The sequence below is a fragment of the Pinus tabuliformis genome, chromosome 3_2 (genome assembly GCF_031772625.1).
Source record: "Pinus tabuliformis cultivar Carrire ecotype Pingquan chromosome 3_2, CPIR1, whole genome shotgun sequence".
Taxonomy (NCBI): Eukaryota; Viridiplantae; Streptophyta; class Pinopsida; order Pinales; family Pinaceae; genus Pinus; species Pinus tabuliformis.
In genome coordinates this window covers 391,570,152-391,584,094 of record NC_142302.1, presented here as the reverse complement: position 1 = coordinate 391,584,094, position 13,943 = coordinate 391,570,152, and the positions used below count along the sequence as shown (strand labels likewise).

At 40.9% G+C, this 13,943-nt stretch overlaps 1 protein-coding gene across 2 annotated transcripts in view; it reads left to right on the top strand.

Moving 5' to 3' along the window:
- The window catches only part of DRL1 (KTI12-like, chromatin associated protein), a 226,785-nt gene that overhangs the window by 43,602 nt on the left and 169,240 nt on the right, over positions 1-13,943 (top strand). For both annotated transcript variants that reach the window (XM_089416423.1, XM_089416424.1), the window contains exon 2: positions 5,566-5,669. In XM_089416423.1, the coding sequence (XP_089272549.1) occupies positions 5,566-5,669 (104 nt within the window). The remainder of the gene's footprint in view (positions 1-5,565; positions 5,670-13,943) is intronic.

The following is a 13,943-nucleotide window of genomic DNA, read 5'->3' as shown; positions in this document are numbered from 1 at the left end:
AGAAATGTTCACCTGGTATCAGAGCATTGCAGATCCTAGGATACTGAAGCCATCAACTGAGAGATCTAGCAAATCTACTGCAGAGAGGCAGCTGTCTCGAGTGACAGCGTTGTTCCAGAGCCAGGGATACAGAGGGAGAGTGATGCAGTAGAAGAGGTGACATAGAGGCTCACGCAATGCTTGCGTCAACGTTCTAAGCCAGGTGAGGGTGACGCAGTAGCTGGGAGGAGCCCACGCAGTAACTGTGTTGGCTATCTAGGCCAGCGCAGAAGCAACAGGGAGGAGTTGATCGAGCTCACACAGAGCTAGAGGAGCTCAGATTCTTCATTTGCCAGGGCAGTAGGAGCAGTGCAGATTTGATCTGTAGTGCTGGTGGGACATTGTTGTTGTTGTTGCAGAACAATGTTTTTCATCATTGTTTACAATTACATAACTTGTTGAATGAAATAATAAGCAGGTGATGATATACCAGTGACTGCAGTAGGGTTTCTGTTTGTATAGATTTAGAATTTTTCACATAGTATCAGAGCATTGCAGAACATATGATACTAAAGCCATCAACCGAGAGATCCAACAAATCTGCTGCAGAGAGGCAGCTGTCCCAAGTGACAGCGCTGTTCCAGAGCCAGAGATGCAGAGGGAGAGTGACGCAGTGTAGAAGAGGTGACATAGAGGCTCACGCAGTGCCTGCGTCAACATTATGAGCTAGGTGAGGGTGACGCAGTAGCTGGGAGGAGCCCACAAAGTAACTGCGTCGGCTATCTAGGCCAGCGCAAAAGTAGCGGGGAGGAGCTTATCTAGCTGACGCAGAGTTAGAGGAGCTCAAATTCTTCATTTGCCGGGGCAATAGGAGTAGTGCAGATTCGATCTGTGGTGCTGGTGGGAAGTTGTTGCTATTGTTGCAGAACAGTGTTTGTGGAGACGAAACCAAGATAGAGGAGTCACTGCCTTAATAGATTTCTTGCCAAAGAAATCTAGATCCAGGTTGCTGAGCAACAGCAAAAGAGGATTGGGAAGCGGTGATTCAACATTATTTGGCAGGAGGATTTCCATGAAGGAAATTAAGACTCAGAGGGAGTCTAGAAGGAATTTGTTCCTTAGAGGATTTCTAGCGCCAAAGAAATCAAGATCCGAGTCTTGCTGGGGCAGCAATGAGAGAGGGAGAAGAGAACCTATTCTATACTTGTTTGAGCAAAGATGGCAGTCAATGGGCTAACGAATCAGGACAGATTGGATGGAGCATCCAACTTTGTCATCTGGAAGGCTAGGATCCTGGTAGTCTTGGACAAGAATCGCATCAAGGATTATGCCTTGAAAGTGGTGGCTATACCAGTCGATGCTGATCCTCTCAAGAAATACGAGGAGGCTCAAGCAAAGGCGAAGTGCATGATCCTGGACGGGGTCAAGGATCATGTGATCCCACATATTGCTGAAAAAGAAACAACAAGGGAGATGTGGGAGGCCTTGACCACCTTGTATGAGGGAACTTCTGTTCAACGGAAGATGTTGCTTGAGAACGACCTGAGACAGTATCAGATGCAAAAGGGAGAAGAAATCGATCACTTCCTTCTCAAGTTGCAAGGGATTCAAGACCAGCTGACTTCTGTTGGGTCTATACCAAATTCTGAGTTCATGGTCAGGACTACCCTGAATGCAGTCATTGAAGACTGGGAGACCTTTGTCCAGAGCATCTTGGGCAGGGCTTCTCTCCCCAGTTGGGAGGAGATGTGGGCAACTCTTCGACAGGAAGAGATCAGGTGGTTAACCAAGGTAGGAAGTAGCGGTAAAGGAGTCAGAGTCAAGAAGGAGGAAGAGGAGGATGCAACTCTCGCATCAGCGGGACAACCAGGGCAACAAAAGAGGAAAAAGAAAGACATAACCAAAGTCAGATGCTTCAGGTGTGGGGAACTGGGACATTTCGCCACTCAGTGCCCTCGGAAGAAGGGCAAGGAAGAGAAGTTTGACTCGAAGGCTGCTCCAGCGAAAGCTGACAAGGAGGATGATGATGAGGATTGTGCCATGAGTGCTCATGCACCTCTGGAGAAGAGGTGGGGCGACATCGAGTTGTAGTCAGGAGGACTACACAGGGGCAGGATCCTTGAGGTGCCCAAACTCTTGGATCACATACGGCTACGGGAGCCCTTAATGACAGGAGTCAGTTGGTGCGAGGGATGATGGAGCGACAGTGGCAGAGCTAGAGTGCCAAAGTTTGAAGCAACGCTGTAGAGTGTTGAGCAGTGCGGGAGGCACATAGCAGATACAACAACGATGCAGTAGCCTCAAAGGGTTAGCACAAATTAGCAGTAGAGGTAGCTTCAACATCACGGGGTATCCAGATTGACCAGCATGTCAGCTTTTGGGTGACTTTTTCAGTTGCTTACTTCTCAGCAACTGAGTTGCAGTGCATCAGTTAGTAGTGGCAGTGTTATAGGCAGTGTGATGCAATATTTTGAGAGGGAGCTGTAGTACAGATGCAGCAGTGGCAGTGGCAATGTCATGGGCAACAGTACAGGTTGTAACAGTGTAGTGGATGAAGGGTAGTAGGCCAAGCATCAGTGGCACAGAGGATCAATGTCGTAGATCAGTGTGATGCTTCTATTGGGAAGTATTGTTAGAGCACATTCCTCGCTAAGAGGGAGTGTTGATTTTGGGTAGCATCGGATGTGCTCTAGCTTCAAAATTTTGTGGAGGGGCTAGAATACATAAGATCTCCAAGACCCATAAATCGTTTGGAGAAATTCCACCTGGATTGTGAGTTATTAAAATAATTAATATTTTTAATGGGGTTCCTAAGTCTAAACTTAGGAAAATAAAAATATTAACGGGTATCAATAAAAATATGGGTGAGAAGCTTCTAAGAGACGAGGATCAAATTTGTTTTAATCTTAGCCATTGATTAGGGTCTTAATATTGGCCGTTGATTCATCAACAAGAAAAGTATAAGAGGAGGCTTGAGGGTCAGTTGGAGATACACTAAATGATCAAATTAGTTCAATTTTTCTGGGGCGTGGTTTGCTGAGAAAATCAAACTAGTGATCTGAGTTGTAGTGAGAGGGGAAGAAGTAGAGATTTGGATTAGAAAGTTCTGAGCCAAAGAGTACCGAACAGAGAGGCAACAGTAGCATCAGAGAGGCAACATAGAGGCCTACACAACCCAGGAAGGGGCTCATGTAGTGCTGACGTAGGCCAAGAGGGTTTCTTGCAGTGACAGTGCAGGATATTCATCAGAAGTTCGAGATTTTGCCGGAGAAGCAAGGTTCTAAGCTAGGAGGGCTGAACAACAGTGTTCCTCTAGCAAATCGATCCAGCAGAAGGGGTAACGCAGTCTCCTAGAGGCAAGACGTTGGCCCAAGCAGTGATTGCACTCGGATTTCGCAGTGTTTGCCGGAGTCAGGCCACTCAGTGGATCAATTGTGACTTAGAGAACGAGGTAAACCCTCGTATGTATTTCTTGCTGTCGAGAATTCTCTGAAATGTTAGCCGGTGTGAGAGGCAACCTGTTGTACTCAGATTCTGCTTGCTTAATAATACAAACCCTCTATCTTCTGCACCGGTTTTCCCACATTGGGTTTTTCCGGGGACGTGTTTTCCAAAAATAACGGTGCCCCTTGTATGCTTGTCTCATATTTGTTTTAGTTTATGATCGGTATGTCAGTGTAGTCTGCAGTAGTGTTTTTCATAATTGTTCATAATTAAATAACTTGTTGAATGAAATAACAGGTAGGAGATGATATACTAGTGACTGCAGTAGGATTTCTGTTTTTATAGATTTAGAAATTTTCACACAATGTTATCAGATCTGAAACCAAACTGATTGGACTGGCTAATGAAACCGGTTTGAGGGGGTTTTGGGGCAGAACCTACTGGTTTCGTACAACATCCTATGGGTGTACATGGGTCCACTAAGTTCACCTAAAAACCAGAAAGGAAAAATAAAAAACTAAGATCCAAAACCCTAAACCTAATTCTAAACCCCTCCGTTATCTAAACCCTAAACTTTGTGTATTTGTGTCCAATGGTTTGGATTTTCATGGATGTACATGAATATATTTTTTAAATTGAAATTTGGATATTTTATACATTTTTGGTTGATCTGTTCTGTCTAGTTTTTTGTTGGTTTTGATCTGGTTCCAGTTTTTGGGGTTGAGTGGTTCTGTAACTGGCCTGGGCCTGATTACATTGCCGGGATATGTGAAAAGTGCTATCAGATTTGAACTCATATGCTCTATATGTATTGAATCCAATGTTAAGTGCTTCGTAGACTCAGATTGGTGTAGAGACATTGATGAAAGGAATTCTAGATAGGGATATGTTTTCACCTTTGGTTCTGGTGTGATTTCTGGGAGTATCAAGATTTAAACTACAGTCTCTGTCTTCTACAAAGCAGAATATAATGTGGCAGTTATGGTTATTGGTGATCCATTTTCCTATGAAGGCTCTTTACTTCATTTTATCCTAGTTTTAGCGTTGGCATTTTCTAGGAGTTTCTTTTGCACTACCACATTGTATTCATACTGGATGTATCCTTCAGTCCCATTGGCCTACTTTTGTGGTCATTCGTTGGGCATTAATAAAATTTCTTATCTTATCTTATTTTGGTCAATGTTGGCTTCTATGGGATGTTTCTATACAAATTGTTTTGTGATAATCAAAGTGGAATTCAACTTTCAAACTACCCACTGTTTGATGAACCATGTGGAAGTGCATTATCACTTCATATATGAGAGCAATTGTAGTTTAAAGCAGTGTATTTGGTGTATTGTCATCAGATTGCAGACATTCTCACCAAAGCATTGAGTTGGAGAAGTTTAAGAAGTTCAGAGAGCTTCTTGATGTGAGAGATAATGAACTAAATATTATGGGTGGGTGTTAGGAATAATTTTTAATTCCTATGCCTTGTACTAGGAATATTGCTCCCAATATCTCTTTCCTAAATATAAGATAGGATCTTATAATTTGGTTTGTGGGTTGTGAAAGTCTTGTATGCATATAATTTCTTCTTTAGGCTCTTTAGCAACTCTGCTATCCATGTGTCCTTATTTTCTATATTTAGCATTTCTTAGACATGTAGGTAACTCCCTCTCATGATGTGTCAAGTTTCAACATTATAGGTTGAACTTTTTTCTTCCTTGGATTCTCCACATGTAAGTCATTTACTCCATTCTCACATGATGAGATTTCAAGTTTTCCTCTCATGCTCATTTTGTGAAATGTATTCGTTATTTCTTTATTAGTGCTACAAATCTTTTGATGTGGGAAATTTTGTTGTATGTGAGATGTAGCTGTCCTGCAGTACCTCTGCACAAGTTTTTTTTAATCAGAGATGCAAGATCTTTTACTCATTTATATTATGTACCTGTAAATTTGTGATTTTTGCAAATGTGCTTTTGTTGCATTAATATTCTTTCTGGTATGGCTATGGGTTTATGTGACAGTTCAAAATGCTACCTCAAGTCATGCAAGATTTCTGTTTGGTTGAATTGTACAGTTTTAAATGAATACTATGTAGCTGATCTTTTTAACTGAGTTTGCCAGGTTGATTTTAAAGATTATTATGTCTCACAGATATGCCATCTGAGAAGAACTTGCGGGGCGTTTTGAGATCTGAGGTTGACAGATCTGTTTCAAAAGACAGCTTCATTATTGTAGACTCTTTAAACAATATTAAGGTGGAAATTAGATACTTTATGTTCTTGTTTACTCGCAAAACGTCTGTTGACATCTTCATTTGCAGTTTGTTGATGCTAATTCCATTATTTGGCAGTTTACTTTCTTTACACTGGTCATTTTTGAAAAAATTTCCTTCTTGATTCATTCACACCAGATAACATATCATCTTTGCCCCGCGGCTATGAGATGAAATAATGTGTTATGTATATATTACGTAATTTGGTTTGTCTTGCTAATCATAGCTTATTTATTTTGCAATGATCATTTATTCCTCTCTCAGAGTTGCTAGCTTTCTTGCTTCTTCTTTAAGACTCTAAGTGATAGCTTCAATGCATGTATTTTCATTTTCTAGCTCCATTTGGAAGTATGTTGTTAATTTTGAGTTAACATGTTCTTTGCTTAAGACAGTTACTCCATTATCCCTTAATTAGCTTCATCAATACATTAGCAATCACATTAACCATTAAGATATGACAGTAACTGATGAAAGAACATTCAACATCGATGCAGAAGACAAGCCAAGGCAAGAGGACACAAAAATATGGCTCAAGCCAGGGAAAAACCCCAAGGTGGGGAAACCCTTAAACAACTCTTCTTATTATCAATTTCAAATGTTCAGGAGAGAGAGAGTACAATATTTATAAGTCTAAATGACTTGTCAGCAAGGAGATGCAGAGTCCTTGTCTCAAACAGGAAGATGGCCTAATTAATAGGCTGCAATTTTAGACATTCTGTCATAGAGATAGGATGATACCTTCCTGAAGATCTGGTTACGGCTTCTTGCAGAGATGCTGCTGAACTACTTAACAGCTCTAAAACCCTCCTTCTTAACTGCGGCTTGCCTTGCCTTGATCAGCATGATGATACCCTTAACTAATTGGACAGAGCTCTAGACATGTATCTCGGCCTTTTTATGAGAAGAAATGCTTGCGGCCCCTCACTGATGCAATGGATCTGCAATCTGGCTTCTCTTTATTATTCATAAGCCAGCCCTCAGATTCAGCCCTCCATTCAGCTATAGAAGTAAGACTTGCGATGATGAATATGCCCATACAAAAGAGACCAGATCAGCAGAGACCCTAATCGAAGCATCTCGGCCTAGATGTAGAAGATGAACCCAAAACCAGAACTAACCTTCGTCCTCCTTGAGTATGGTTGCCTCAGGCATATCTTGAAGATCCTTTTAGATGATGCAAATGAAGATGGAGGATGCCTCTATATATATGACAATTTGTCCTTATGAAGGTGAAGCTGACCTTGACATTTGGAGGCAAATTTGAATTTCAAAATTTCAATTTTCCCGCTTTAATAAAGTCATGACTTGTAGAATTTCTTTTAAATAAATAAATATTTTCCCTTATCCAAATTTGGTGTTCTTTAGGTTGATTTTGGTCCTCTCGAAAAGAGGAATTCAGTGCCACAATTATCTTGCTCAAAGGAGCTCTCCAAAGTGGGATTTGGCACTAGTTGCTAGTTTTAACATATTTATTGTGACACCTATGTTAGTAAGCGTAGATTCAATGCTCAGAAGAAATGTTGTGAGATATAGAGACTCTTCTTTGATGCAATATTTATCTGCTAGAGTTGCATAAACTTTTTGAACAATATGTGATTATATTTCATTTTATTAGATCAAATCTTCATCATTTGGTTGTTGAAGTCGTTGATTTTCTATGTAAGTGATAGGAGAAACCTATAATTCAAGGAAATCTAAGATACACCCTCCAAACACATTTTGTTTCAACATAAATATTTTCTAAGAAAAGTTCTCTCATTACTAATATAGGCCCGTTACCCACAAAAATGGGTAACCCTATAGGAGAAAACTTTTCTCCGACATTTGACATCCAGCGAACTACCATCCCCTCATAGCCACTATTTGATGATAATATGCTGTGTGCCTCCACCATCTGCACCAGCCATATACCTCTCACCATCCAACATTACCACTTGGATGAAAGTGGGTTGTTATTCAAAAGGTACTTTCATAATTTTGCAATTGGGTGCTTATACTTGTTTGTTTTGGGCATTTAGTATGGATAAAGGGGTGATATGGAAGATTGACCAATCTTGACTGTAAATTTGTCTCTCACCTCACCATGGGGTTTAATCTTTAGCCCTAGTCTAGTGGGACCTCCCTTGAGGTCTTAGGGTTATAGGAGGGGCACTATTTGGAAAACCCGGATTGAGATAACGTGTTCATTATGCCCTATATCATTCTTGGCGCTTTCCATGCCTCATTACAAGCTCAATATACCACATCCACTCTTCGTGTCCAACGTGTTATTGGTTCTTTGGGATTTTTCATCCACATGTCCACACTTCTTGAGTAGGGACGAAAAACATTGCCTTGGAGATTGATGCAGCTATAAGGATGGAAAAACATATCATGGCCACAACAAAAGAAAAGGAAGAAAATCAAAATGTAAAAGATGGTCGGGACACAAGTTAGCATTTGGGCAAAAGCCCATCATGGGCTATATCCTCCTCACTAGCCATCACCAGACCCTTGAGCACATGATGCTCCTTTACATCAAAAGGAACCCTTGCATGTTCCAACCTCGATGAGTGAGAAACTCATCTTAAGGGGTAATATTAAATGCGACATCATAAAAAGGAAGCTTTAACTCTTGAGCTATGCACCAGAATAAAAAGCATTATCAAGAAGTAAAAGGTGCACTAGAGGGGTGGAAAACACAGGCCAAGCAAGGTAACTCATGCCTCCATGATTGCTTGCTCCTTACATTCATACACTCGGGATGTGGACTCCCTATAAATTGGTCACTTTGACCATGAAGCCTTTTCCCCTCCATTACCATATATTTGCACTAACACCTATTGATTAAGGGTTTGACCTTGGAAATGCCACTTCCCCTTGATGGTTGGATGCACCTAATAGGGTTAATCATTAACCACCTCTACTAAGGGAGGGAACACCTTTATGAGACATGGTTTAGTTAGATAGTGGAAGGTGATCCTTGTTTGAAGTATTAATATGCCCTTAACATTCAAGTTTGGTCCACTTAAATGCTCATATGAACTTATTCTCTCGTGGATAGTTGCTTTCACTTGAGTTCATGTTGTTTTTGTTAGGGGGTCAACAACAACCCAGGCCTTGAGGGCACTCACTCCACAGGTACCCAAGCCTTTTTAAAGAAATAGTTGGCTTCACAGATGCAACATTGAGAGAGTTGGACCTCCTAATGACTTGAGCAAATGTTACATGTCCCAAAGCACCCTCAGGACTTAGGACATTTGTCTACTTTGACCTAGCATCGAGGATTCTTGATGATGACAGCACTAGACCCAACATGCCCCCAAGCTGGCCTTGACATAACCTGATGGGCAGGACATGATTCAAAGCCCATATGAGGATGGTCTTCCATTAATAGACTAGGGGGGCTTGTTTCTCTTGGAGAAGCCCTAACACTAGAGAGAGGAGGCCCTGTTTTGATAGATGGAGTCCCATGGAGATGGCATGGAGACACGCCAGTTGAATTTCGGACCCTAAAGGAGGATTTGAGGTGGATTTAAGGGATATTCCTCAAATTTTGGATGATCCTGGCGCTATGACACCTTTTAACACCTCATCACACCATGACATGGCATTTGGAGCCCTAAAAGGGCGTGATGTCATCATTTTTTTGAGGCTACGATTGACACGTGAGGGAAATTATGGCTCAATTTGTCACTTAGCTAGTGGGTTGGCTTGTAACCCAAGGTCATCTTATGTCAAACTTGCTTTAGGGGCTGCCTCATTTAGAAATAATTGAGGTAGACCTCATATAAATAGAGGTCACCGCACTTTCATTTGAGATCATCACTTGTGGATCAATTTGACCTCTTTGAAGGATTTCGGCCACGCTGAAATAGTCTTGTATACTTGTGGAGATACCGAACCTAGTTACATTTTTCAACAGACGGTTGCTCACTTGCTAGATAAGTTACTTGAATGTTTGATGATTTATCATCTAAATGTTTTATGTTTTATGATATGCTTAAAAATTTGATGTATGTTTGTAATTGCTAGAATCTAGATGGTTGATGCTCGAATTATTAATCATTGATGTACAATGGAATCATGGATGCCATATCTATCTTGATTTATGTAAAAAATACGCATGTTTTCATGTCTTCTATAACTAATTTTGTATTTGGGATGTTTTTTTTATATATATGCAAAATGGATGCCATATCTATCTTGATTTATGTAAAAAATACGCATGTTTTCATGTCTTCTACAACTAATTTTGTATTTGGGATGTTTTTTTTAATATATATGCAAAAAAAATAAAATAAAAATATATATATATAGTAGATGCTTCGCTTCCTAGATTTTTGGGAAATGACACTCCCGAGTCCCCACTTCATGCAACGTTGGTCTAGGTAGTGCGATTAAGCCAGAAACCCCAGTGCGAGTGCCAATAAGGGATCGATGCAGTTGTTGAAGTCCAGGAGACCACCCAAAAGACAAAGCGAGTCACTTCCAGAGGCAGAGGGTGGCTAAACGACCTAGTTGGGTGCAGTTTCAAGGGTCGTCTAGAGTTGCGTAGGTCAACAATGTGTGTAGGCCAAAGGAGGCCAATTGATTTGCAAGGGGAGAAATTTCTCTCCCATAAATTTTGCTAGATTATTTTCCAGAGGATTGCCAGTGAGGCATCCAGATTATTGTACTCAAATTTTTACTTTACTGTAGCATAATAATAAAATAAACCCTCATCTAACTAAACCGATATTCCCTTCCGAGTTTTTTTGGGGGCATTCGTCCAAAATAATTGTGTTAATTGTGCATGAATTTCTCAATTCTAGTTTAATTTTCCGCAACATATTTGTTTTGTTGTGAAGAATTGCAGTGTGATTTATTCGATATTAATTAGAAAATTAATAAACTGCTAATCAGTTAGGAGAAAAAACTCTAGTAGCTACAATTCAAGGATTTTTCACATTGTATCAAAGCATGTTTGATCAAATCTAAAGCTCAGAGGTAGGAAGGAGTGAGATCATGCAAGTTCAGTGGCAGATTTGAAGCACTTTATCTAGATCTACACAGGCCAGCTAGGCAATGCGTATAGTAGAGAGGCAGACTTCCATTTCCAAATCCAAATTGGTGGAAAAGTGTGAATTGCCTCAGATTTGTGGTAATAGGTAGTGGATTTGCTGGAAAGAGGATTTCGATGGGCAGAGCAGATTTATCATATCTAGGCATAGAAGATTTCCAGCAAATGTTGTAGTTGCAAATTTGCGCAAGGTGGAAGTGAAAAGTGCATTGAAGATAGGATATTTCAGATTTTCTCAGATTTCCAATTGCAGTAGCAAGCTTACTAGAGTGAGTTGTCAGAGAAGGATTTCTAGAGGAAGACAGATCTGTGCATTCTAGAGGGGTGCAAGTAGCAAAAGAGAAGCCAAGCAGGAAAGAGAAGGAGGTTCCCAAGCTTAACCTCCAGCTTATTTGAGTTTCATAGGGATGGCCACAACAGAACTTAGGGATCAAGACAAACTAGACAGAGCCTCTAACTTTGGCATATGGAAGGCTAGAATGTCGTTCCTATTAGATGAGTATGGTCTGAAGGAGTGTGTAGAGAACACTATTGCCATATCAGTAGATCCTCAACAACAGGCAACATACAAGAAAGAGATGGCCAAGGCTAAGAGGATTATCCTAGATGTCGTTCGGGATCATATTGTTCCGCATATTGCTACATTAAACACAACAAAGGAAATGTGGGATGTCGTAGTAAACCTACATGAGAATCCATCTGAGGATCGGAAGATGATTCTTAAGGAGAAGTTGAGGACCACCAAAATGCAAAAGGGAGGTGTTACACCCTTCCTCACTAGGATTGATAATGTCTGAGATGAACTTGCAGTCGTTGGAAGAAAACCATCAGATAGCAAGCTAGTCGGAACAGCTCTCGATGGTTTCACCAAGGACTAGCATATTTTCATCCAAGTTATTTTTGGACGAGATACATTGTCGAGATGGGATCATCTGTGGAGTGATTTCATTCAGGAGGAGATGAGACTCAGCCTTGCGAATGGTACTACCAGCAACAATAGCAAGGGACAGAAACAAGAGGAGGATGAGCAAAACATAGCCCTTGTAACCAAAGTAAAGGCGAAGAAGGGTTACAATCAAGGACAAGGCTCAACGGGAGGAGAAAGGAAGAAAAAGGATATGTCGAAGATCAAGTGCTTCGGGTGTGGTGAGTATGGCCACTATGTCACCCAATGTCCTCGAAAGAAAAAGGACAAGAAGGGGCAATAGGAGCAGACAGTAGCTTCGATAAAGATTGATGAATTAACTGCTATATTGGAGGAATTTTGATGCCTATGTATATCAAGTTGAGCAAGGTCTAGTGCAGATGTAACAATGAGATCAATTAGATCAATTCCATATTGTTGCAGCAGGACCATCGCCTTTGCTACAGGGGCCCACAATATCACGGGAGCAAGATTAAGTGTTAGCAAAGCTAGTTGCAGTCAGATGCTCGATAGACAGTTGCTGAGCTAGTTGCAGTAACAGTGTCAACCGATACAATCAGATGGGTAGTAGCAGAGCTGGTTGCAGTCAGATGATCAAGAGGCAGTTGCAAAACTAGTTGCAGTGACATAGGCACTGCAAATTGCCTAGTTGCAGTGTGCAAGTGCAGTTTCAGCCAGAATATTCCCAGCGCAGAGCTATGCAGTCCAGTCTCCAGTGCAGGAGGACAGTGCGAGTTGTCAGGAGGAAGCAGAGAGATTTCCCATAGGGGATTCGAGACTTGGAGGGAGTCTAGCTTCAAAGCGAGCAGCCCTATGGAAGCTAGTGCTTCAGAATCTGGGGATATCAAACTCATTATTACAGTGGTTGCAGTAGCAGTGCAGAGATAGCAGCAGAGCAATAGCAACAACAGTCTGAGTAGATCAGAGTTTGCGTAGTAGCATGATGGATATTATTCTCTTCACAGTGATTTCCAATGACAGGGAGATTGGTCAGCTTGGGAATGGAGGAGGTTAGTCAGAAAGCAACAGTGCATGACTATCCAGGTGCAGTAGAGTCGTATTGGTGGAGAGAACACCTTCCTCACTAAGAGTGAGTGTTAGTTTTTGTAGCATCAGGCAGGTGTTCTAGTCTCGACTTGTGTCTAAGAGATTAAGGAACACGAGATCTTCAAAACCTAGAAAAAATTTCACGAGATAAGCTTACGAAACACCTCAATTAAATTAATTGATCAATAATTAAAAAATGTCTAAGTCTAACTTTGGAAAATTGATTAATTAATGGGAATTAATTGACAATGCTAATCATGGATCGAGAATGCTCTAGAGACTCACATGGATCAATTCTAAGATGACCTTGATCGTTGATATTGATCTAATCATGGTCGTTGAAGCTCCAGCGAGAGATTATAAGAGCAGATTGATGGGATGAGAAGAGATACAAGTGAGGGAGCACGTATCCAAGCAATGCAAATTTCCCAGCGCACTGTGATTTAGTGAAGGAAGAATTTGAGCCAGTGGAGGAGCAACAATGATTGAGGGAGCAACAGAGAGAATTCCATAGGAATTTCCCAGCAATTTTCCAGTGCCAAAGAGGCAAGAAAGAGGGAGGTCGAATTATTCTGCAAAAAAGTCGTCCAGGCAGTGTGAGTAAGCCAAAAACCCCAGTGCAAATCCCAGGAAGGGATTGATTCAGTTGTTGAAGTCTGCGAGACCACCCAGAAGACAAAGCGAGTCATTTCCCAAGGCCGATGGAGGTTAGACAGCCCAGTTGGTGGCAGTTTCAGGGGTCATCCAGACTTGTGCAGGCCAACAGTGCGAGCAGCCAGTAGACAGTGCGAGTAGGCCAAAAGGAGGCCAATTGATTTGCAGAGGGAGAAATTTCTCTCCCATAAATTTTGCTAGATTATTTTCTAGAGGATTGTCAGTGAGGGATGCAAATTATTGTACTCAAATTTTTACTGTTGCATAATAATAAAATAAACCCTCATTTGCTGCATCAATTTTCCCTTCAGGGTTTTTCCAGGGACATTAGTCCAAAATAACTATGTTAATTGTGTGCATGAATTTCTCAGTTCCAGTTTAATTTTCTGCAACGTATTTATTTTGTTGTGAAGAATTGCAATGTGATTTACTCAATATTAATCAGTTAGGAGAATAAATTCCAATAGTTGTAGTTCAAGGACTTTTCACATCCCAGTCTCCTAAAAAAATTGAAATTAACATTTCGAAAACCCATTCAATTTCTAGAAACCTGTAACTATTTCTCAATTCAATCTAGCATTGAATTAAAG